Source organism: Thunnus maccoyii, chromosome 15 (assembly GCF_910596095.1).
Source record: "Thunnus maccoyii chromosome 15, fThuMac1.1, whole genome shotgun sequence".
Taxonomy (NCBI): Eukaryota; Metazoa; Chordata; class Actinopteri; order Scombriformes; family Scombridae; genus Thunnus; species Thunnus maccoyii.
Genome location: NC_056547.1, coordinates 13,370,250 through 13,394,946, shown reverse-complemented (window position 1 = coordinate 13,394,946; position 24,697 = coordinate 13,370,250). Strand labels below are relative to the sequence as shown.

Genomic DNA, 24,697 nt, shown 5'->3' with positions numbered 1-24,697 from the left:
TGCTCACAGTATCTTTGATTGACTTGCTGAAGAGAAATTTGCTTTTTTAAAAACTCCAGATCACCACCATACAGTTATGTTTTTGATTGGAGGCTTTGCAGGATTTTGGATAATTGCACTGATGACTCTTCACAGTGCAAATTTGGGAGGTAATTTCATCCTAAATGTAATTTTACTTGTTGTAAACAGTTTTTAAGCTGCACTGCTGTAATACTATGATGTTCTGTTTCCACAGAGACCCAAAGAAACTCTCTCAATGAGCCAGACGTCCCTTTCCCGCCTGCCCGTCCCACTGCTCAGAATCTTGCTGCCATTTGCCATCAGGGTCACGGTCGCCCCAGATACCCGGCCAGCTTCTTCCCGGGCTCCGGTGCCAGCCACTTCCGCCGTCGTGGAAACGCCATCAACCGGCTGGAGTCGTGGTACAGTTTGTGCTGCAGTGGACAGGTAGCACAGCAGAGCAACCAGATCCTCTGCTGCGCCCAACAAGCTGTGAGTCTTTTTCTGTGTTTGTGTGAAGTTTGGGGAAGAAAGAGAGAGAAAGAGAGGGCAGATAGTAGATGTAGATAGTTAGATGAAAATAGGAGACAGACACAACTTTGACTGTGGAAGTATTATTTTGCACATATTTCACAGTTTCATTAAATGTTACAGTGAATTACCAAAAACAGATAGAACAGATTTTTGTGATTTTTTTAAATCTGCTGCACTAATCACAAATGCAAAAATATCAGGTGTTTTCCAGATGTTTTTCTGTTATCTTTTTGCATTTTATGTGAAATAATAGATAAATAAAAAAGCTAAAAACTGAATTTAGAATATTCCCCATGCACATACTGTTTTGTAAATCAGTATATAAAACAAACAAACAAACAAAATGAGAAAACAAAAAAACCTTTTGTAATTACTTTTTTAATTTCTGAAACAGGATCCATTATCAAAAAATGTTAATATACAAATATAAGGATTTTAAAGGAAACATGAGCCAATTAGATAATGTAAATAAGATTAATAGTTTGTTTAGTTTGTTAGTTTTAAATTGCTTTTACCTGGTGTCACAGTATTTTAAGAATCTGCAACAGTTCTCAGAAAGGAAAGAAATTAAAAGCCAAATGACATCAGGGAGAAACTAAAAGAAAGAATCCCTCATCCATACACAGAGAGCTTACATGGTATGTGATACAGGAATAGATTATACCGAGTGAGCAAAGTGAAGTGGAAATGTGACTATTTCTGGTAAATAAGGTGAGGAATCACAAAACTTTTTTTCTGACAGTGGAAACAAGCTCTGTCCCAGTTCTGTGGGGAGGAATATGCCACCATGACTCTTGCATATGAGTGCTGTCAGGACAAAGGAGAGGCGCGGTGGACGTGCTTCAACAGCGAGCTGCCAAACCCCAACTACAACCCAACACCGGGCTACACTGCACCCCAAGTTCCCCAGGAGCCAGGATTCACCTTCAATGCAAATGCTTGTTAAAGGTGAAACACAAACTCACTGTAATACATAAAGAATATACATAGAAAATGAAAAGTAATAAGAAAGCAGTGATATAGAAAAGTCTCTATGGTGATAAGATAAGAAGATTACCTGATTAAATAAAGGCTACTACTGTATATATTTGGTGAGAAAGAGGGGGTTAATGTGCTCAGGGCCCATTTGAACACATAAATAAACCTGCATCATGTGTGAGATAATGCTGGTTTAATTATATTTTGAATTGTTCCTGCAGGTCCCAGGTGCTCAGAAGAGGACAGGATGTGCTTGTTTGTTTTATGCTTAGCCATTCAAGTTTTATCTAGACCACTCCTTACTTTAACCCAGCTTTGTTGAAACAACAGAAAACACATTTTTAAACTGCAGTTCCAAATTTTCACTGTTTTAACTCAAATAAATTGTCCCCTGAATGGATTTCACACAGTTTCTGACATGTAGTATTCTTTGTTAGAAAAATAAAGGATGAAATAAAGAAATTAAAACTCTCATGTGATCCTTTTTACTGAACAAGCTACTTTGTAAACCTAATTTTGGAGAGATATACAGTTGTCAGCTCCAAAGATAAAAAGAAAAACAAAAGGTGTTGAGCTATTTAAAAAAAAAATTCCAGGCTGGCACACATGTGATAAAACATTCACAAATATGTAATTGTAAATGTTTCCACCAGGAGTCACTGTTGGTTGTCACAGTTGGGTGTGGGACATTCACAGATCAGTGATCAATAAGAAAAGTTTGTGCGCTGCTCAGACTGATCGATCATCTGTAGTAAAATTCAAAATCAACATTTTGAAAACATCTAAACCCTGTTTGACTGAGTTATGTAAGGATATATTGTTGGTGTTACTGTATGATAGTGGAGATCATTAGACCACAACAACAACTAGAGAAGGAAGAAAGAACGACCAGCTGACACACTTCCTGTTTGGGTCTGTTACCTTCAAAATAAAACCAGACCAGTCTGTGGAAACACAGACCATATTTGTTTGTATTTAAATGTCACACTTAAAGAGTGGGAACTGTGAGTTATATGTGTGATCATAATAAAAGTAATAAATACCATAAAATGTGGCATTTGTACTGACAGCCGCATGTTTTGTTAAATGTTCCTTTTCCCAGTCACACGTTCAAATTTAGATAATCACTATTTTACTGACTGAAAATAGTTTGAAATGAGTCTAAAACTGTGTCAAGAGGCAGATATTTACACAGGTGTTGTTTTGCTTTTTCAGAGTGGTAGACTGTGTGTAGCTTAATACATTTAAGTTACTTAAAGGACCAATGTGTAGGATTTAGTGATATCTAGTGGTGATCACTGAACCAACCAACCAACTGAATAGCCCTCCTCTCACCTTCTCTATCAAGCAACACTACACGACACCGCCCCGACCCCTGACCCCTAACCCTATCCATCCCCCACATCTTGACTAAACCTAGTGGGTGTGTCATGTAGATGCTGCACTTTCATGCTACGGCTGCAGCTGGATACTTGAGTGTGTAGGAGAATCTACGGTGGCCACGAAACTTGCGAAAAATGCAAAAGGCCCTTTCTCGAGCCAATGTTTGGTTCATCTGTTCTGGGCTACTGTAGAAACATGGCGGTGCAACATGGCAGCCTCCATGGAAGAGGATCTGCTCCCTATGTAGATATAAAGGGCTTATTCTAAGGTAACAAAAACACAACGATTAAAAACACACTTATGAATATTATGTTCCATTTCTGAAAAGTCTGTTCCGCTAGATGCCACTAAATTCTACACACTGCACCTTTAAATACAATTGTGAGATAGTTGTACTTGAGTATTTCTGCACTTTATACTTCTAATTCACTACATTTCAATGGCAAATATTGTACTTTTTACTCCGCTGCATTTAATTGACAAGTGTAGTTACTCTATTACTGTACTGAATTTGCAGTTTAATATTTTATACACCTAACCTATAATTAACTTATGACACATGATGCTTTGTTATACATTAAAATGTTCCAACAGAACTTCAATCAAGTTAAAATGCTTACTTTTGATACTTTATGAATATAATGCTGATAAAAATGACTTAGTTAAGTAGAACTTTGAATGCATGCCTTTAAAAAACAAACACTGTTTATTGTGTTTTTAACAATTAAAACTTGTAAAACACAAAATATAAAATTATACATTTATAATAAACAATATGTGTCATACAATTCAAATATACAATACAGAGATATTTTAAGTAATTGAATGCACGACCTTTACTTGTTTACATTGTGGCATTGCTTCTTTTACTTACAGTAATTTAAGAATATTTACATACTGCCACAGCTGGTTTGCGGTACAGTTGCCTTACTTGAGAATTTGAAAATGTAAACCTTTATACACACATTTCAAAAACTGACTGGTCTTCAACCTTTTTTGATGTGTTTCTTTGCAGAATGTAGCTTTAGATAAAACATTTAATCCTATTGTATAGTTAAAATATGTTTTATAGTTAAACCACGTCAATATATTCATAACTGTGAAACAATTATTACAAATTAATTCATACTATTGATTATGATTATATATGATTGATTGATTGATTATATTGATATTGAATCAATATAACAACAACAACAACAACAACAACAACAATAATAATAATAATAATAATAATAATGGTGATAATAACAACAACAACAACAACAACAACAATAATAATGATAATAATAAACATTTTTTTATTAAATACATACAATCACTTTTCATTCTGAAAGAACACCACACCGGATGAGCTGTCGTTGCTGCGGTTACAGAGCAGAACTTCCGCACTGCTTCCTTGTTTATTACTTTTAGGGATAGTTGGAGCTTTAGAAGTGAATCAAGTTTATTTTTCGTACTCTGGATACGCCGACGACTCTTCCACAACATTTCCGAGTGAGTTGACTGACTTTTTGAGCTGTTGTTAGGTAGTTTGTGTGTCTGAGTAGCTTGGCTAAAGTTAACAGAAAAGTTGAATGTCGTCAAAATGAAAATGAAAATTGCGAAAAATGTCGCAATTGAGACGTCTCGGTAACAGTTAGCTAGCACGGTAACTTGTCCGAACATGCTCTGTAATTACCATTCATTAACTTTTCCACAAGGTACATTGTTCAACAGACATTTCGTTGCCGTTAAAAAAAACACTACCGTCAGCTGTGTTTATGATCAGTTAAGCTCTTTCTTCATCAGCAGACACACAGTCAACGTGGCTGTTGTCAATATTTGTAGCATGAAGTCATCTGGAGGGCTTTTTTTGTCCACACAGGTCTACGGTAATTTGAACTGCTCGCACAGAGAAAGCGGACCAGGATCTGAGTTTCACCGCTGAACCAGTTTGAGTTTAGTTTCTGGTCTGAATGGCCACAGCTGCAGAGGAGCCTCCAGGGCTGCAGGGCCACACTGGAAGTAAGAACTACATTATTTTACACTTACCCTCCATTGTAAGGGATAGACCAGATGTTTTTTTTTTTTTTTTTTTTTACATGAGTTGATATTAGAGCTGCAATGATTAGTTGATTAATCAATTAGTTGCCAACTATTAAATTAATCGCCAACTCTATTCATAATCGATTAATCGTTTGTAGTCATTCTTTAAGAAGACAAATTCTCTGATTCCAGCCTCCCAAATGTGAATATTTTGTGGTTTCTTTAATCCTCTATGACAGTAAACTGAATACTTTGAATAAAAGATTATGTTTGAGTATGTCATCTTGGACTTTTGGGAAAGAGAGATTGACATTTTTCATCATTTTGTGACATTTAATAGAATTAATAGAGAAAATAATTGACAGATAAACAGATAATGAAAATAATTGTTAGTTGCAGTCCTAGTTGGTAATGGTTCAGTTGTCTCAGCAAGTCAGCAGCTTCTCATAAATAGTTTATTGATTAAGGTATCACAATATAATAAATCATCAGGTCCAAAGAACACAATTAAATGATAGCAGCACATTATCAAAAAACAAGGTCATGTTACAACATTTTCAGGCAAGTATGCAACATAATTAACTCTCTTTTCTGTGCCTATAAAGAATAAATTTTGATAAATTGAGAATTTTACTCCACTCTAGTGAGTCTGAGGGCGTAACAGTACATGTCTTTGATTTAGAGCTGCAATGATTAGTCGATTGACAGAAAATTAATTTTCTACTATTTTGATAATTGAATAACCATTTTAGTAATTGTTTTCAAATAAAATACCAAAATGAGTTGGTTTCAGGTTCTCAAATGTGATGATTTAATGATTGTCTTTGTTGTACATGATGGTAAGGTCTTTATCTTTGGGTTTTTGACTTTTACTCAGACAAAACAAGACATTTGAAAAGGCTGAAGAGGAACTATTACGAATATCTTCTGACATTTTATTGACAAAACAATTAATCAAGAAAATATTCGGTAGATTAATCGATAATGAAAATAATCGGTAATTGCAGCCCTAAAGCGGATACAGCGAATAAATTGGTAACTTGTGCTTCCATAAATCTTTGCCTGGCAAATATCCATGTCTTTATGTTTATTAATACTGTTCAATAAAAAGTAGAAAAAATAAAAAAGTCTTTTCAAATTCTATGCCCTCAGTGTTACTCAGGGTTATTTTCTCTAACTTAACAAAGCTCCCCAGTTACAGAGGACATTATACAGCTGTTTTCAGATGCAATATAATATTCCCTGTGATGAGTTCACTGAATTTGGTAGCCTTTAAAGACTCTCCATAAGACAGACTAGAATTCAAACTAGTCAACTGACTTTTAAGTGTAAAATCGATGTAGTTCACCTTCAATATTCAAAACAGAATACAGCTGTTTTCTGCAGTTTTTCTGCATCATTACACAGTCAACACTCACAATTGTTTAGTTTCACTTTGTTCTCGAGCCTTTGTAAACAGACAAGAGTGAAATATTTCAGCCTGGTGTTGACTTTGGACACCCACGAAGTTTTTATGATAGTGATCAGGAAATTCATTGGCCTTATTTTAACTCTGACTGTAATAGCATACTTATCTAATTCCTCCTATTGCACGCAAAGACCTGCAGAGTCAGTTCTGGAGGAGACTGTCTTCTCTCAGAGGTAATGAACGAGATTCGTTTGCATGCTTGTTTCAGAGCTCAGCTGCACTCTCCTTCTTTAACATTAGGGTATGATAAAAGCTGTGTCAGTGTGTTGTGTTTGATAAGAATGCATCCAGTGTGAGAATTGTTTAAGAACCCACTTCCTTTTCCTAATTGTCTATTTTTTTTATATAACTTGTATGTTTCCTTTTTTCTCTCTCTAGATTCAACTGGAACTCGGAAAAATGTTTCTCCAGAGGTGAGAAATAGCAGTTTGGAGGATGTGCGTAATCTTGTGTCAGTGTCAGTTGGGAAACATGCACCAAGTTCACCTCGACAGTTAGGAATTTGCAACAATTCTGCTGACACATCCTCTATTCCTTCCTCTTTGTAACATCACTGTTTTTACTTACTGCTGCAGTTCATTTCCTCTAGTAATTCTCTCTCTTACCATGTTTCTACTCACAGAGTCCAGGCACTAGCACCTCTCAAACCATGAAAAAAACAATCGGCCATCGTGGAATCGATCCCACTGGGGAGACCACGTACAAGAAGGTGGGAGATCAGCAAGACTGACACACATTTACACTCATTCCCCTCCCTGAGTTACAAAGCATCACTGATTCATCATATTAATCTTTTAGTCAATAAAATATCAGAAAATGGTGAAAAATATCCATCACAGTTTCCCAGATTCTGAGGAGACGGCTTCATATATCCAACCAACAGTCCAAAAACCAAAAAATAGTCAATGTACAATGATATAAAACAGACAAAAGCAGCAAATGCTCACATTGGAGAAGCTGAAACCAGAATATGTTTGGAATTTTCACTTAAAAATTACTTAAAAGATTATTGGTTTATTTAAATAGTTGCCAATTAATTTTCTGTTGACTGACTAATCTGTTAATAGACTGAACAGCTCTGCTCTTACTGCTATATATGTATGAGAATAGTGTAAACATTAGTACATACACAAAATAAGACATTCTTTTCTCTTCAGCACTTCTGCATTTTCATTTGATTCATGTCAGTTTTCTGCATCTTTCAGACAACCTCCTCGGCCCTGAAAGGTGCTATCCAGTTAGGCATCACTCACACGGTGGGCAGCTTAAGTCAGAAACCTGAGAGAGACGTGCTGCTGCAGGACTTTGAAGTGGTGGAAAGCATCTTTTTCCCCAGGTGGGTCTTTTGAAATAATGAATGAATGAGGTTTAGCTATAAAGCTGACCAATATGTTTTGTCTGCACTACACTAATACTCCTCTACTTAACCTCCTCTGTATGTGGTGTAATCCTCTGTCTCTTACTGGCAGTGAGGGCAGCAACTTGACACCAGCACACCATTATGGAGACTTCAGGTTCAAGACATACGCCCCAATCGCCTTCCGCTACTTCAGGGAGATGTTTGCCATCCGGCCTGATGACTACATGGTATTACTGTTATTACTGCATCTGCTATACCCATAAAATATGAAAAAAAGTTTGCAGACCAGTAAATCTAAAAAAAAGGGAAAGAACTCTGTGAGAAAGAAGGAGTGATTGAGGAACTGAAAAGAGTGAAACTAGGGAAGTGTAACGTAATGGAGTGTTGACTCAATAGAGGTGGAGCTGCCGATGTGAACATATGTCTGATCACTGTGCTCTGGTCTGGTTACAGTATTCTCTGTGTAATGAATCGCTGATCGAGCTGTCAAACTCTGGAGCCAGCGGGTCTCTCTTCTACGTCTCCAGCGATGATGAATACATCATTAAGACTGTGCAGCACAAAGAGGCAGAATTTCTGCAGAAACTGCTTCCAGGATACTTCATGGTGAGATTTGATGAGAGGCTATAGGTACAAGATGATGATCCCACACAAAGAAACTATTGATTAACCTCTCATGAGTATCCCCCTCTCCATATACAGACGTGGCCGAAAATATTGGTACCCTTCCACCTTTTTTCAAAAAAACTAAATTTTTTCTGTATTAATTTGAAACTGAGAAGTATATGGTATCCATCATTCTTTATTTCACATTGAATATAACTGAAACTTTGCTTTTGATTTACAACTTAACATATTATTTAACATAATAAAACAAAATAAAACTGGCCAAAAATATTGGTACCCTTCACTTAATGTTTTGTAGCACAGCCTTTGGCGTCAACAACTGCAGGCAAGCGCTTTCTGTAACTCTGAATAAGGTTTCTACACTTCTCCACTGGTAGTTCAACCCACTCTTCTTGCGCAAACTGCTCTACTTCTCTCAGGTTTGATGGGTGTTGTCTCCCAACTGCAGGTTTCAGCTCTTTTCACAGATGTTCAACAGGATTCAGATCAGCAGGCTTCTTCAAAACGGTCCAATGTTTTCTTCTCATCCACTCTTGGGTGCTTTTTGATATATGTTTGAGGTCATTATCCTGCTGAAAGACCCATGACCTGCGACTAAGCCACAGCTTTCTGACACTAGGATGCCTTGGTAGTCTTCTGCACAGATTCAAGGCACCCAGTACCCTCTTGCCACCACGTCCAGAGATGTTGGCTACAGTTCCATTGGCCTTAAACTTCTTAATATTGGCAACAGTGGTCACATCAAGCTCTTTGGAGATGGTCTTATAACCTTTATGTTGACCATGCTTGGCTATTACCTTTTTTCTAATGTCTTCAGACCACTTTCCTTCTGTTTTCCATGTTCAATGTGATGCACAAAACAGCAGATTGAGTCATTTTCTCCTCTTAAACTGGCTTCATGAGTGATTATAAGATTGAAAACACCTGTGATACTAATTAAAACACAATAGTCTGCTTAAAGTATCACTACAAATCAATTATTTCTTACAACTTCTAAAAGATACCAATAATTTTGTCCAGGCTATTTTAAAATGTCTGCGTAGAATAAGTATGAATTCAGTTATTTTCACAACTTTTTTGTTTTGTTCCACTGTAAACCAAACATAGACATGCAATGATAATATAATATCTTTTAATTTCAACACTGTTCGGGGTGAATGGTGCATTATTTTAATAAAATGCAAAGGTACCAAATACCAATTTCGGCCACATCTGTATTTGTAAAATTCAATATTTTAGATACAACTGGTCCCTGAAACTGCATCTCTTCCTACTGTGTATTTTTGATATTACAGACTCCAGCCGAATATCGATTCTAGATTATTTTTTGGTCCATGCCTAATATGCAGAATATAAGACATTACTGTTTAGATTTTGACAAAACCAGGGGAAATGATGCATTTACCACTGTGTACTTGCATTTTCAAAATTATATTGATTAGTGCAGTAGTCTTTACGTTATATGTTAGAATAAAGGTGAAATTTTTGTTTCATGATTTGTTTGGGACAACCTATTTACTTTTGCCTGAGAATGTTTACTTGTTTATTTTATTTATTATTCACTTCCTGGTCAGTTGTACTTCTTTTAGTTTACTTGTCATATTTTACCCTTCTCTCTCCATCCCTTCTTCTCTCCTACAGAACCTGAACCAGAACAAGCGGACCTCATTACCAAAGTTTTATGGACTCTACTGTGTCCAGGCAGCGGGTAAAAACATCCGTATTGTAGTCATGAACAATCTGCTCCCAAGCGCTGTGCGAATGCATCTAAAGTTTGATCTAAAGGGCTCCACCTATAAGCGCCAGGCCTCAGCTAAAGAGAGAGACAAGGCCGTACCCACGTACAAGGACCTGGATTTCATGCAGGTTATGCCTGATGGGCTGTTACTGGAGGGGGACAAGTACAATGCTGTTTGCAAGACCATCCAGAGAGACTGCCTGGTGAGAACTGTACAAGAATATCTTACTTGACATAAACATTCAGTCTATTTGTTTAAAATCATGCCAAATCTTTCTAACCTCACATTATTTGTTTTATTTGATTTCCTTCCTCAGCTCTTGCAGAGTTTCAAGATTATGGACTACAGCCTTCTGGTGGGAATTCACAACTTAGACCTGGCCTGTCGAGAGAAGGCCGGCGAGGAGGCGGTGGCAGGGGCCGCGGACCAGAGGAGGCCACAAGGCCAGAAGTCCTTGTACAGTACTGCTATAGAGTCCATCCAGGCAGAGGCGGGGAGCATGGGACCACTGGACACAGGGGACCAGTGAGTTGAGACAAGTTCCTGTCGCCACAATGAATGTGGATTTTATTAAAAGCAGCTGAATGTGTGTAATGAGAATAATAACAAAGCAATAAATTACATTTCTTGTTGTTGTGCTTTATAGAACGGGAGGAATTCCAGCACGAAACTTAAGAGGAGAGAGGCTGCTGGTGTACATCGGCATTATTGACATCCTACAGTCTTATAGGTAAACAATGCACATGTTTCTATAAGTTATTAGTTCAGTCAGAGACACTTACAGTTCATCAAGGCATTGGTCAAGGAATTGAGAGACCTTTTAAAGAATGTGAATAGCAACAAGGACTCTTTTTGAAGAACTAATCCTGCTCTTAACAAACACACATGACTGTTAAATCTTTGTTAAATAAATAATACCAAAAACGGGCGGAGATAGGGAACAGAGCTTTGGCTGCAAAAAGAGTTGGCATGAAGGTATCAGTAGAGTAATAGTGAAAAGTATCAGGTTATAATGGCCACATTGTTCACCTACATGAATATGATTGGATGTTATATACTGTTACAGCTGGTAGCCAAACACCTGATAAATGAGCCAGCGATTGTAAAATATGAACAAGGCAGTGTGAATGTGACCTCTGTAAGTAATCAGTTCGTGTTTTATCTTTCAGATTAGTCAAGAAGCTTGAACACTCATGGAAAGCCCTCATTCACGATGGGGTAACGTACTTCTACATGCCTTAGTTATCTTGTTTTAATTAAAAAAAAAAAAAACAGATGTTAATTTGTTATTCTTTTTCCTTTTCAGGATACTGTATCAGTACACAGACCGAGCTTCTATGCAGAACGATTTCAAAAGTTCATGTGCACTACGGTCTTCAGGAAGATCTCATGTAAGAATATACTTGAAACACTGTGTGTGTGCATGAGAACAAGTACATGATGTCAGCGGCATGTTATACCCATGATTACCACATTTTTCTCTTGTATTTAGTAAAGACCTCCCCATCTAAGAAGCGCCGTTCAATGGCCCATGGTCCGTCAAAAAAGGCAGGCAGCGCTGGGCCTTCTCTGTCAGCAGCAACCAGCAGCAATAACCAGCATCCTGCACTCCAGAGTCAAGTCAACTCCGAGACCAAAGAAGACAGTGAGGGAGACAATGGTAAGAACTGGAAATATGAGAATGGGGTTTTTTCAAGTGCTAGAAATAGGTTATGTTTACTGATAGCTGCAGAGATTAAGTCTTCCAACATGTGTCAGCATGTGAAGGGCTTCTCGCATAACAAAGTACTCATAGTTTTATCTTGTTCCACCCAGTCATGCAGTCAGGTCGTCCTGACCTCCTCCCAACGACCTTGCCACTGAGCAACACAGCTGAAACCGCTGTCTCCACCTCCTTGGGAAACTCAGAACTTGCTCCCACAAGTCAGTCTCCGCCTCACTCTCTGGATTTGAATAACGCACATAGCAAAGACCAGGAGCCTGGCGCCCCCAAGAGGTAAGATGGAAAACTACATGTGAAGATTAGTATTTTAATATGAGTTCTCAAACATGACTGTAGATTGTACAACTGATTATTAAATGCTTGATATTCAGGTTGAAGTGCATTTTCTTCCATCATGCCAGTGTTAAAAGACACCACAGTATTCTGAATACATACCAGTTACAATTTTACACAATTTTAAACAAATTTAAACAACACAGCTACATTATCTTATCAAATAATATGCTGGGAGCAGCCAACAGATGCACTGACTGATTGGTTAGGTGCTTAGTTATATTCTGGATCTTGGATCTTTGTGCTTCAGACTTAAAAGCATACTCATTTACCACTTTATCGAGTAGACGTAGTTAAAACTAATGCATAATTGGTTCAACAAAATATTAGAAACCTCTCAGTATAAAATGATACAATACTATAGCCTCCAAAATTACCATAACGTTGAGTAGACACCTCTCTAAAACAGTTTGAACAAAAACTGAACATTATAAACTTCATGATGGTAGGATTTATTGCAGGAATGTTGTGTTAGACTGCATTCAATTTAGCTAAGTGTACCTATTAAACTGGCAGCTGATTGTATATTTATTAAATTATAAAATGTATTATATTATATTTATTATAAAATTCCATCATAAGTGCAGTTTTTTTATTGTTTTTCTTTACATCTCTGTAATGTAATTTGTCTCTTTTTTTTAAACACATTCAAACCCAAGCCATTGTAGTTTTTGTACATTTAGAACTCGTTCACACAAAGGCAAATTTATAGGTATAAAAAGTAGAAGCTTCTAAATCAAATGGAAAATATAACTCATCACGATTAACGAGGAGCCAGAGTTTCAACTTTTCCAAATTTTCACACCTGAACAATTCATAACTTAAGTGTATCTGTTTCATTGGTGGACTTGTTGTGGCTGCTACACAGATTGAGAGTGAAGACTGAACTCAAAAATTGGCAAAAACTTCCCTTAACAAGACCTTCAGGAAAGTCAGCACGTGTTTAAGCAGTGCAGCATCTGTAGAGTGGCCACCTTGTAGCAAATGTCAGAAACCATGAAAGCTTTTTAAAAGTGTATATTCAGTTGATATATTTTTTTCACATAGGGTGAACAAGAAAAACCTACTTGTTTATGTGAAAAATATGAAAAAATGTATGTTTACCAGTTAAAGTCACTCACACTGCTCCTTTGTTGCTTGCAGAGCTCAGTTTGGGACCCTTGAAGAAAGCATCGGTAGTGAGGATGTAATCTCACTCAGTGACATTGTTCCTAATGCAAGCAAATGTTCTGTAAGTGGATAGAATTTCTCTCATTTCTCCGGCTTCTCTGGACACTCTTTTCTTTACGCTGAGTGGTTTTCTAACAAGGTATTTACTTTGGTTTACAGGTGTAGATGTGGGAAAGCGAAGTGGACTCAAATGAACGAAACAAAGGGAGGATGTTTGGAGGAAGGATGAAATGTTACACCGCTCCCTTGGTGTGATACGAGGTACAAAAAATTGAAACACCAAGTGGGATATTAACTGTTTTTTTTGTTTTGTTTGTTATTTCTGCACTTTTGATTTCCAAATCTCAACATAGTAAGTGGATGGTTGTGTTCTGACACTAGTTATAGATGGGTACATTGATGCTGTGGTTGATGAACACTATTATTCATCTGTGAGATATGATTTTATGCACAACCAAAGATTCTTCTTGGCAGTGATGTGCTCAACTAAGCCAGCATTCGGTGTAACAGAGTGTCTTTATTACCATTCTTTGGATTGGGAACACATTTTTTAATAAAATTATGTTGTTTTTTTTTTAAATTGACTGTAGTCCTACATGGTAAACCTCTGTTGTTGTTTTTTTGGCTTACTCTGAATGCAAATTATGCTGGAAAAAAGAGGTGATCCTCAGCTTGTTGCTATTTAAACAGCTGTTGTAATGGACCTGTATTATTTCAGAGACTGTGAATCCAAAATGTCACCTCTCATATCCAGGTCAAAGGATGGTTTTTAATGGAGGTTTTTTTTTTAATGTTTATACACTCCACAATCTGTTATCATTTTCAGGTTTAGTGTGTAGACTGGACCACGACCGACAGTGTCAACTGATTGCTTTTGATCTGGGGTCTGTCTCACAAAGCAAGATTAGCGAGTTAGCAAGTTAACTCTTTTTTTTGATGTCACAAAGATGGAGTTCAAACTGAGTTATGTTGCCATGACAACTGATACAACAGACCAAACATACACGCCTTAATTTTTTCCCACTTGCATTCCACAAAGACCTGCCCTACTCCGCCTCTGATCGGCTTGTACTTGTTGCCTTCATTGGTTAGGTTGGTTAGGTTTAGGCATAAAGAGTGAGATGGTTAGAGTAAGAATATCAGGGTCAGAGCCAATCAGAGGCAGAGTCGGAGTGGGTCTTCGCGAAATGTGGGTGGGGGAAAAAAATAACACAACCTACACAGGAGCTTTTGGAAAATTATATATGAAATAACCACGTCATCGCTAATAAGTTGTGAGGGAGACTGAGTCAATATTTCTACAGGATCCAAATAAACAAAACCACAAGTGTCAAAGAGAACAGAGCAACATGTTTACTAATCGGTACAATCACGTAATTTTTCATTACAATTTATTATATTAAAAATGGCAATGGAGTTAATGTTTGCAGCGTGACAGGGCTTCTAACAAACAAATAATGATAAATAAAATTTATTGCTGCATAGTCGTCCTGTTGGTTCAGTGCAGACATATCTATTTACGCACATTTCTCTCACTGTGGCTGTGGAGAACATGAAATGACTTTGTAAATAAGAAGCATTTCTTAATTATTAATTCTTGACCCAATGATATGATACTGTCATATCAAGGCGTGTCATTGTCGTAGTCGATGTCATTGATGCAAAGCATCTGAAACCAGCTCCCACTAATATATCATACGATTACAGAGCTGCACCACTCACAGTCTCAGATCTGCAGTTCTGGACCTGCAGGTTCAGTTCAATTCCACACTGCTCTAAGGAAAAAGTAGTAACAGCAGCACTTTAGACCTACAGATGTAGACATGCTGAGTTTCACCATGCACAGGAAAGAAACGTAACTTTTTCTGCAACTTTAACACAGGTATCATCTAAAGCCAGTGAGTGTTAAAACAGTATTTTTCGGATAGTGTTTTATATGTGAGTGAGTGTATGTGTTTGCTATTTTATATTTTTGTTTTAACCGCACAAATTGAGTTTTGTCAACTGGAGCATTAATTGTAGGATAGTGTAAAGACTTAATGTTGTTCTCTGTCCTCCTGGTTGCTACAGAGAGGGGAGTCCCAAGCAAACTTTATTTGTTTAGTGTGGGATGTGCAGACCAAAAGAAGGTTGACCGAGTTTTGACTTTGCTGCTGAATATTTGAACTATAAAATGGGGTGTTACTGCATTTACTTAAAGCATTTTTATTTACATTTTTCCACAATCTTTAGTACTCTGCTGTTAAAAGTAAAAAGCAACATACGAATTCAAAATAATATGGATTATACAAATTTTAGTAATCCATTACTTTCTTTTTCTAGGCTACTTATGTCAACCACATATTAAAGCCTCTATATATTCTCACTCTATATTTATGATGTATTGCCTTTTAGTATTTGATTATTGTGCATCCATGTTCCTGCTTTTTATATTCTAGTGGTGCATTTAGTATTTACTAAACATTACTTACATTAATCGGTTACATTAATCATAATGTTAATATAACTTTTGTTGCTGCAGTTTCCCCACAGTGATAAACATTTTCATCTTATCTCCTATTAAATTTGCTGCTGTTGATTTGTTGAAAACATACATGTGATCGGCTTGTAATTACAAACCATGCCTCTGTCATGTGCACAAGCTCATTGCCGGACTAGTAAACTGTGCTTTGTGAGACGGGCCCCAGCTATGGTATAGTTGTTATTTTTTTCCACTAGCAGAACATGGTGATGGCTGCCTGATGTGTAACGGGCCAAAAAAAGACAATACTCTTCAACTGCTTTTTGTAAAGTCAAACTAAGACGTAGTTCACTGCCACTCGAGTTGGTTTTAGCTCTCAAAATGAGTGTACAGTGTTTAAACTTGATATGATCACTAATACTTGCCCAGAATTACTGAGTTATTTGATATAATTTAAAGTGTAAACATGTATTGCAATGATTTTTTTTGTCTGATAGCATAAAAGAAATCATGAATTTGAAAGATGTGTCACTTATGCAATACGATTCTTTGTAACATTTGTAGGCCTGAATGAATGTGCAATAACTTTAAATGAATTGAGAATTTCTAAACCAAGATGCAATGAACAAGCGCTGTTTAGTCATTTTAAGGCATCCTGTAAATGGTACATTGAGGGTGTTTAATTTTGTTCTTAATATATCAAACTGTCAGACAATGATCTGTCCCAATATTGGAAGTGAAACTGTGCCTTATTATAAAAACTTAAACTCAAAAAATCAGTTACACATGCAGCCTATGAACCGAACTGTTAATAGTTTACTTTAAGTGTATTTATTATGGTATTTATTACTGTATGTCTTGCTCTGTTTTCCAAAATGTTTGTTAAACATCATGATGGAATTGAAAATGGACCTTCAACAAACTTGTATCTAAAGGCATGTTACTCTGTTGTCTGTGATGATTTTGGTTATAATCATAACAATTGTTAAATAATCCCGTATTTTATTTTCTGTTTAATGTGTTAATTATTGTCCACTTGTCTTTAAATAATATACACATGTGCACATCTGTATGCAAGAATCACAATGATGCCTTTTCACGGGATATGAATTTACAATTATTGTCTCCTGCTCTTTTAGAGCTGTACTGTTTTCATACATATGTATAAAGTTATTAAAGAAAATAAAGACATGTTGCTCTTGTTTGCTTATATTATATAATACAGATGTTCAACTTTTTTATGTCTGTAATAGGGTTTAATGATATGAGACAATATAAATCTGTCAAAAGTCCTTAGTTTAGTCTGTTCCTTAAATATTGTTCATATCTCATGGTGTATTACTCTTTTGAATAATGTTGCAAAGTATTTCCATAAAGGGAGCCTTATGGAAATACAGGATTTTTATATGATTTTTCCCACCATAGGTTGAAGTAAGTTGATTTATCAGTCATCTTAATTACTGAAATTACTAAGTTGATTTTTCAGAAGTGTACTATATCACAATATAGTATTTTTTTTTTACTGTATGTTATTCTATTCTACTGTGTTTTATGCTCAGCTGTCTCTATGGCAACTGAGCAAACGCTATCTGCTGATAGACTGTGAGATGTGGTTGAAAGCCACAGAAAAAAAGCTAGTAGATGGACCTTGAGTTAAGATTTCTGAGCTGTGACAACTGAGCAGACTCCATCCGCTTTAGAGGACAGTGACATGCACTTGAAAGTTCAGGAAAAAAGCTAGCAAGTGCAGTGGTGGAAGTACTCAGATCCTTTACTTAAGTAAAAGTACACAAGTAATACAGCAATGTAAAAATACTCCATTACAAGTAAAATTCCTGCATGAAAAATCCTGCTTAAGTAAAAGTACATAAGTATTAGCAGCCAAATGTAGTTAAAGTATTGCAGTAAAAGTAGTGGCTTTGTTGCACTGATAATATTATTATATATGACATCATTGATTATTAATACTGAAGCATCAGTGTGTAAGCAGCATGTTACTGTTGTAGCTGCTGGAGGTGGAGCTAGTTTGAACTACTTTATGTAAAGTTAACTACTTTAGTCCAACCTAGGTGTCGGGCCCCTCCAAAGGGTCACCAGATAAATCTGAGGGGTTGTGAGGTGATAAACAGGAGAGGAAAGAAGAAAAAACAAAGTTCTGATACATAAATCTGTTTTCAAGTTTTGGACTTTTTGATAATCTTTGATTTTTAGTGAAATATTGGATCATTTGAACATTTATTGAATTGAAACCATGTTAGAAGTTTAGAGGGAAAAATCACTATTTGGTGGAGCTGTTAACAACTCATAGACATCTGAAATGTGACCCCGACTACACACTGCTTTTTGTAAGACGTCACAAGCCAAAAAGGTCGGAAACCACTGGTTTCATCTTTAACAGTGTGTTATATTTTAAAAGCTTGTTATATTATCCATTGTGTCAAATCTTCATCTGAAAAGTAACTAAAGCTGTCAAATAAATGTAGTGGAGTAGAAAGTATAATATTTCCCTCTGAGATGTAGTGGAGTGGAAGTATAAAGTAGCATCAAATGGAAATACTCAAGTAAAGTAGAAGTACCTCAACATCGTAAATAACTACAGTACTTGAGTAAATATTCTTAGTTAAATTGAGTGATGAGTTGTATTGTTTCATTCTATTCATAAACAAATTACAGGCATTGAATTGTAGGTCACAACCACTGACCAATCAGGTGCTGCTTTGTTCGGGCTTCGTCCAATAGCATGTGAGCTTGTAAGATTACAACAGAGAGCAACAAGAAGTTTCCAAAATGGGGCTTGAAAGTACTATGGTCTGGTAAGAACTCCAAGAATCTCTTTTTAATATAGTTGCTGATTTGTAAACGGCTCGTATTAAGACATGACAGATGATTACGCATTTAGGTAGTTCAAGAAACTGAATTTGGTGCAAATGTCCTCGTCAACTGGGCAAAATAAATGACAGTCAACCGTTAGCCGGCTAACGCAGCGTCGACCGGCTGAGTCATTGTCGCTAAAGTTAGCTTAATTAGCTATTTTAATAAAGTAAATATGTAAAAATAGCGTATACGACCACTTTAATGAAGATTGTTGTTTATATTTAAGTGCTTTATATCGAAATTATCAACTGACAACCTTGGTTATTTTGTTTCTAGCATAGACATACTCGTCATCATTTGCTAATGTTAGCAAGCCGTGCTAACCTTGTTTCATAATATAACGCCACATATATAACTCGTTATCATGGTGTTACCTCCTCGGTGAAGACGGTAGAACTTTCCACGGTGGAGGTGAAGGTTGAAATGTCTTGTCAATATAAACTATTTAACGTTAAAACGTGTAATAAAGGTCTTGGCTGACTTGGAAATGAGATGTCAGCTGCTAACGTTAGCTGGTTAGCAAGTGGAGCATCAGAAACACGTTTAAATGATATTTTCCTCACAGTGTGGACAACAGTGAATACATGAGAAATGGGGACTTTCTACCCACAAGGCTACAGGCTCAACAAGATGCTGTCAACATTGTCTGCCACTCCAAAACACGCAGCAACCCAGAAAACAATGTGGGCCTCATCACAATGGCAAAGTAAGCTTTTCTTTCCTTAAAGGACGGGTTCACAGTTTTTCCAAACTGTCTTAAAACAACAGTCAAGTGCCCAAATGAGCACTGAAATATGGTTTTCTTGCCATAATTATTCCTCCTATTCATACTGACCATTAGAAGATCCCCTCATAATGCACTTACAATGTAAGGGATGGGGACCAAAATCCACAAGCCTCCTTCTGTGCAAAAATGTATTTAAAAGTTTATTTGAAGCCAATATGAAGCTTCAGCTGTCGAAATTGGTCAAATAGATATCTGTCAACTTTACAGTCTTTTAGTGCTAAAATCCCTCTTTGTTACTGAACTTCCTCCGCAGCTCAACAGGGAAACACTGTCAGAGGAAGCACAAAGAGGGAATTTTATGCTAAAAAGACTGTAAATGTGACAGATATCCATTCGATATGACTAACTCAGACTACTGAAGCCTCATATAAGCTTAAGATAAACTTTTAAATGCATTTTTGCAAAAAAAATGACTGTGTGGACACACTGGATTTTGGACCCCATCACTTCTATTGAAAGCGCATTTGAAGGGGATCTTTTAATAGCCAGTATAAACAGGAGGAGTGATTACGAGGAAAACATCTTTCAGAGTTCATTTGAGTACCTGAAAGCAGGACAGAATGTAATTTTGATACTAATACTTGATTATCACTATAATACTTACCTATAGTTTGTCCTTTCATAGCGCACTTACTTTCTTTCACATTGTTATTTGTTGAGGGATGGCAGTGGATTATTTACTGTTTCTTGAATGCTTCCTTTATGTTTTTATGTAGTAACTGTGAGGTCCTGACCACACTGACACCAGATACTGGCCGCATCCTGTCCAAACTCCACGCTGTCCAGCCCAGAGGAAAGATCTGCTTCTGCACAGGCATTAGAGTGGCTCATGTGTGTAGCTTTTGATGTTTGTGATTTTAGTCCATCATTTCAAATGTAAAAGTAGGGCTGTACCTGGTGATTATGTGACTCTGCTGTCTGCAGCAGCACTGATATTTTTGTTTTCCCTGTGTAGCTGGCCCTGAAGCACCGACAAGGAAAAAACCACAAGATGAGGATCATTGCCTTTGTTGGGAGTCCTGTGGAGGATAATGAGAAAGATGTGAGTTAGAAGTCTTCTGTCACATTTTGTGCTAATCTCTCAGGAGGGAAATGTGTTTTCCCAACAGATTATAATCTCTGTGTCTCTTTCTTCTTGCTCCTTCAGCTTGTTAAATTGGCAAAGCGCTTGAAAAAAGAAAAGGTGAATGTGGATATTATCAACTTTGGAGAAGAGGTGAGGAATTATTTCAAGGTTGATGCTTCATTTTATTATCATAAGGCTGAGTGTATATGTTTTCCTTAGAATATGTATTTTATTGTCATCTCCATATTTGATATGTCTTTCCATCAAAACAATTTATCTTTTAATTGCTCTTACCCTTCATCTCCAAAATGTTTATCCAGGAGTTGAACACAGAGAAGCTGACTGCCTTCATAAACACTCTAAATGGAAAGGAGGGGACAGGCTCCCACCTGGTTACAGTCCCTCCAGGACCCAGTCTGGCTGATGCCCTGCTCTCCTCTCCCATCTTGGCCGGTGAGGGAGGCTCCATGGGTCTTGGTGCCAGTGACTTTGAGTTTGGTGTGGATCCCAGTGCTGACCCAGAGCTTGCCCTGGTAAGCAATATATCAGGACCAAGCAGTTCTATTTGTGAAGATGTGTTACATTTAGAGAGGTATTCACTGGGCCTTTTCAAACAAACTTGTTATGATAGCTCAAAAAAAACAAAATATTGCACATGTAGTAATCTGATCATAGTTCAAATAAACATGTTCATTAGCTTTCAGGGACCAGTCTTAGAAACCACTGACCCACATGTGGGAAGCAACATCTGCACACAATTAAGGAATTTGGGATTTTAATAGACTAATATCTCATTGCGACAAAGGTCTTTCACCCATTTCTAGTCACACAATAAAGTCAGATGTTTGGTCTAATGTGCAATGAAAGGGGAGGAATGTGAGAGAAAGTTTCAATTCTGGTATGCAGCTGCACTCTGTTTTCCTCTGTTATCTTCACACTATAACTTCAACATTCTCTCTGCACTCTGCAGAGACACAGACCCTCATGCTCTCTCTCCAAGTGCATGTCTTAAGAAACCCCATACTTTGATGAATGAGCAGACCAGACCTCTATTTGTCCATTTTAATATCACAATATTACAATTTATTTGACAGAGGTCTTTTATTATGTAGATGACAACTATTGATGACTATGATCATCCTTGAAACAGTCCGAGACTGAAAAAGACAGCCTGCTTTTCCCTCAAATTTTAAAATGCACTATTTGTACCAGTTCATTTGTTTGTAGCAGGTTTAGCAGCTTTTTTCATTGCACCATCCCATCATGTGGGATGGTGCAATAAATGTTGGCACCACCTAATCATTTTAGACCAACCTTTTTGCTACATGAGAGTTGGAGGAATATCTCTGGCATTGTTGCATATTGTACTCCCACATGAGGGTGAAATGAGCCGTTTCTCATTTACTCTGATTTGTCTGAATCAAAATAATTGAAAAAAGTTATGACTCTTGATGCCTTTTGCCTCATTTTCTAACTGTGCGGTTTGTGTGCGTCCACACTAGGCTTTGCGTGTATCAATGGAGGAGCAGCGACAGAGGCAGGAGGAAGAGGCCCGCAGAGCTGCTGCTGCTTCTGCGGCCGAGGCAGGCGTGCCCACACCCAGCGCTGATGGTAAGAGGAGGATACGTTTATGGATAATTTCACCCTTGAGACAGTGCTGATAATATTAAGCTTTAGAATTTGGTGGAATGACACTTGTTGGTCCATTTCTTAGCTTTGGTTGATTTTTCTCACAGAATCAGAGGAGGCTTTATTAAAGATGTCGGTATCTCAGCCTGAGACCGGCGCAGCAGTGCTTCCTGACTTCAGCAGCATGACAGAGGAGGAGCAGATAGCCTACGCCATGCAGATGTCTCTCGCTGGAGGAGGTGAGTTTCACTGGATCATCATACATATATATGCTCTTTCTATAATTCATAGTTACTCTTACATTCTCGGGTGTGTGGGTTAAGATAATAAGTGATGATTTTTTTTCTATTTTGTAAACAGAGTATGGTGAAATGGACACAGGAGCTCCAATGGACACTGCAGAATCAGCCAAGGTGAGTCATCATGATGTTTTAAATTAAATTGTAAAGCAGTTGTTTATGGGTAGTTTTTTTTTTGAGCACAGGGTGTGAAGTCATCGTGCCCTTGTGTATTTCAAATAGACTTGCAAAGAGGGATGAGTTATTTTGGGCATCCAGGGTCCTGGAAGATAAAGTCCTGTTCATTTTTCTGCTTCTGACAATGTTAAGTGACTTGGAGCACTTCCAACGCATGGATGGGCATGAAACCCTCCTGGTTGAATGATCAGTACAAAAGAACGAGCAACTGCATTAGAAAATATCTGGTTCTTTGTCTTAAAAGAAGTCAGTTACAATACCGTGTACGTAAAAATATAAAGAGGTGGTTTCATTAAGAAACTTAAATCAGTTTTATATGCCGTTAAAGGGTAGCCAAAGATTACACTTTGAAGAATCCTGACATGAAGCAGATAAAATCAGTTTACTTTGACATTGTTGTGAATTTTGGATGACTTATTGCCAATTGCAGCAACACAGCATGTTTAAATTTTTCTACAGCTCTGATTCACACCTTTGTCTGGTTTCTTAATATCAACAGCTGCAGAGTCTCATGTGTGTCATAAAGCTATCTGCCAGACTCCTGTGTTTCTGTGTTGTGCAAACTGGAAGATATAATTTAGAAAACTACACATACAAGATGAGTTTTCATTGAACAGGCTGTGGGATCACACACAGAAAGTCTTTGTTGATCCCTCTTTCACACACTCACTTGACTGGGTGGTGTTAAATTGTCTTGAACTTTACAATGTAGATTTTTCCCACAATTTTAATCGTGGGAGATTTTATCTGCTTGTGTGTTGAGAGGAGGGTGTGTCGATCCATAAATGTTTTATCTATTCCAAGAGATGCCTTACCTTTTTTATCTTTTAATCTTCTTGGCAATGAAAATTCTTAACATTATCACAGCATCTAGTAGTGACTGCACAGCAGTGCCTCAAGAATAAATTCACACAAGGCGCAGTGAGAACTTGAAGGTATTGGATCTAAAAAGTCCTTTAAAGGTGCCCCGTGGAGTTTTCTTGTAAACAAACAGAAGTTATGTTTATGGTCGGTGTTTCTCACCAAAAAGCTTTGTGTGTATCTTTGAGACAATTTGCTTCCCCATAAAACATTGTTAAAGCAGATTTTAAAAATATTCAAAATCCTGCATTTACTACATGTGTTGCTGCGTTTCTCGGCACGTTACTGCCACCTGCAGATGAGAGGAACAGTGTGAAACCATTTGCAGGAATGTGTATTGTGTAGCACGTGCTCATGTGCATGTATAATACAAACAAAAAGGGGAACGACTCATACAAACATTGCCTCAGAACATTAGTAGTGGTCGGAAACACCAGAGTACTTCTTTTTTAATCAAAAACTAGCAGCTGTGTTTGTGTGCAATGTCCATCCGGTAATTTGTGTTGTGTTTTCCTCATTAATGTACCAATCCATTGTTTCTCCTGTTGTTATTAACCAGGAGGAAGACGACTACGATGTAATGCAAGACCCAGAGTTCCTCCAGAGCGTGTTGGAGAACCTGCCCGGTGTCGACCCGAACAATGAGGCCATCCGCAACGCCATGGGCTCCCTGGCCTCCCAGACAGGAAACAAGCCAGACGGCAAAAAAGACGAAGAGAAGAAGAAATGAGATGAATGAGAGACTTCAGACATTGACTAGAAAAAAAAGAACAATTGCAGACTAATGCAGGATTACTTTAATATACACAAAGATTGCTGATGCATCGTCTGACTGACAACCGAGCATGAGACAGCACTCTGACTTGTAATAATACCAACGTTTTCTGTCAGACACTCAAAAGCACCAACGTAAAAGAAATGTAAAAAAACCTGAATATGACTATCGAGTGTCAAATCTGACAGCCCCAATTACACAAATTGATTTAATCTCTTTAAAATGTAATATGGATCTATTCTCCAACTACCTTGTGCGCTCTTTATCTTTCCTTTCTCTACATGGTATAATTACTGATTTACCTACCAGAAGGGCGAAGAATTTGTGATGACAGGCTCCTAAATGACACAGTTATCCACACTCCTGTCATGTTTTTGTGTTTTTTGCAATAAAAGCTATGTCTAAACATGGTGCCTTTTGACTGT

The 24,697-nt window shown here is 37.3% G+C and overlaps 3 protein-coding genes across 3 annotated transcripts; all 3 read left to right on the top strand.

Annotated features, from left to right (window-relative positions):
• ecm1a (extracellular matrix protein 1a) lies at window positions 1-1,983 on the top strand. The gene is made up of 4 exons (XM_042435962.1): window positions 1-149; window positions 236-492; window positions 1,277-1,482; window positions 1,734-1,983. The coding sequence occupies exons 1-3, from the start codon at window positions 77-79 to the stop codon at window positions 1,478-1,480; spliced, it is 534 nt and encodes a 177-aa protein (XP_042291896.1). The 5' UTR covers window positions 1-76; the 3' UTR covers window positions 1,481-1,482; window positions 1,734-1,983.
• Window positions 1,984-4,234: 2,251 nt separating this feature from the next.
• On the top strand, window positions 4,235-16,999 carry LOC121913823 (phosphatidylinositol 4-phosphate 5-kinase type-1 alpha-like). The gene is made up of 16 exons (XM_042436664.1): window positions 4,235-4,392; window positions 4,763-4,902; window positions 6,770-6,804; window positions 7,014-7,100; window positions 7,597-7,727; window positions 7,861-7,978; window positions 8,205-8,357; window positions 10,020-10,319; window positions 10,434-10,642; window positions 10,764-10,847; window positions 11,287-11,335; window positions 11,424-11,508; window positions 11,610-11,777; window positions 11,933-12,113; window positions 13,317-13,404; window positions 13,503-16,999. Exons 2-16 carry the CDS (start codon window positions 4,854-4,856, stop codon window positions 13,506-13,508), a joined length of 1,743 nt encoding a protein of 580 aa, XP_042292598.1. The 5' UTR covers window positions 4,235-4,392; window positions 4,763-4,853; the 3' UTR covers window positions 13,509-16,999.
• Window positions 17,000-18,511: 1,512 nt separating this feature from the next.
• LOC121913824 (26S proteasome non-ATPase regulatory subunit 4) lies at window positions 18,512-24,678 on the top strand. The gene is made up of 10 exons (XM_042436666.1): window positions 18,512-18,617; window positions 19,244-19,384; window positions 20,182-20,296; window positions 20,421-20,507; window positions 20,613-20,681; window positions 20,852-21,064; window positions 22,034-22,142; window positions 22,268-22,399; window positions 22,521-22,573; window positions 24,057-24,678. The coding sequence occupies exons 1-10, from the start codon at window positions 18,592-18,594 to the stop codon at window positions 24,225-24,227; spliced, it is 1,116 nt and encodes a 371-aa protein (XP_042292600.1). The 5' UTR covers window positions 18,512-18,591; the 3' UTR covers window positions 24,228-24,678.
• The last annotated feature ends 19 nt before the right edge of the window (window positions 24,679-24,697 follow it).

Excerpts from the sequence above, each read along its gene's own strand:
- ecm1a (XM_042435962.1), top strand. The coding sequence starts at position 77 with ATGTTTTTGATTGGAGGCTTTGCAGGATTTTGGATAATTGCACTGATG. Across the intron at positions 150-235 it reads TCACAGTGCAAATTTGGGAG|AGACCCAAAGAAACTCTCTC; the intron begins GTAATTTCATCC and ends CTGTTTCCACAG. Across the intron at positions 493-1,276 it reads TCTGCTGCGCCCAACAAGCT|TGGAAACAAGCTCTGTCCCA; the intron begins GTGAGTCTTTTT and ends TTTTTCTGACAG.
- LOC121913824 (XM_042436666.1), top strand. The coding sequence starts at position 18,592 with ATGGGGCTTGAAAGTACTATGGTCTG. Across the intron at positions 18,618-19,243 it reads CTTGAAAGTACTATGGTCTG|TGTGGACAACAGTGAATACA; the intron begins GTAAGAACTCCA and ends TTTTCCTCACAG. Across the intron at positions 20,682-20,851 it reads TTATCAACTTTGGAGAAGAG|GAGTTGAACACAGAGAAGCT; the intron begins GTGAGGAATTAT and ends ATGTTTATCCAG.
- LOC121913823 (XM_042436664.1), top strand. The coding sequence starts at position 4,854 with ATGGCCACAGCTGCAGAGGAGCCTCCAGGGCTGCAGGGCCACACTGGA. Across the intron at positions 4,903-6,769 it reads GCTGCAGGGCCACACTGGAA|ATTCAACTGGAACTCGGAAA; the intron begins GTAAGAACTACA and ends TTCTCTCTCTAG. Across the intron at positions 11,509-11,609 it reads GGTCTTCAGGAAGATCTCAT|TAAAGACCTCCCCATCTAAG; the intron begins GTAAGAATATAC and ends TCTTGTATTTAG.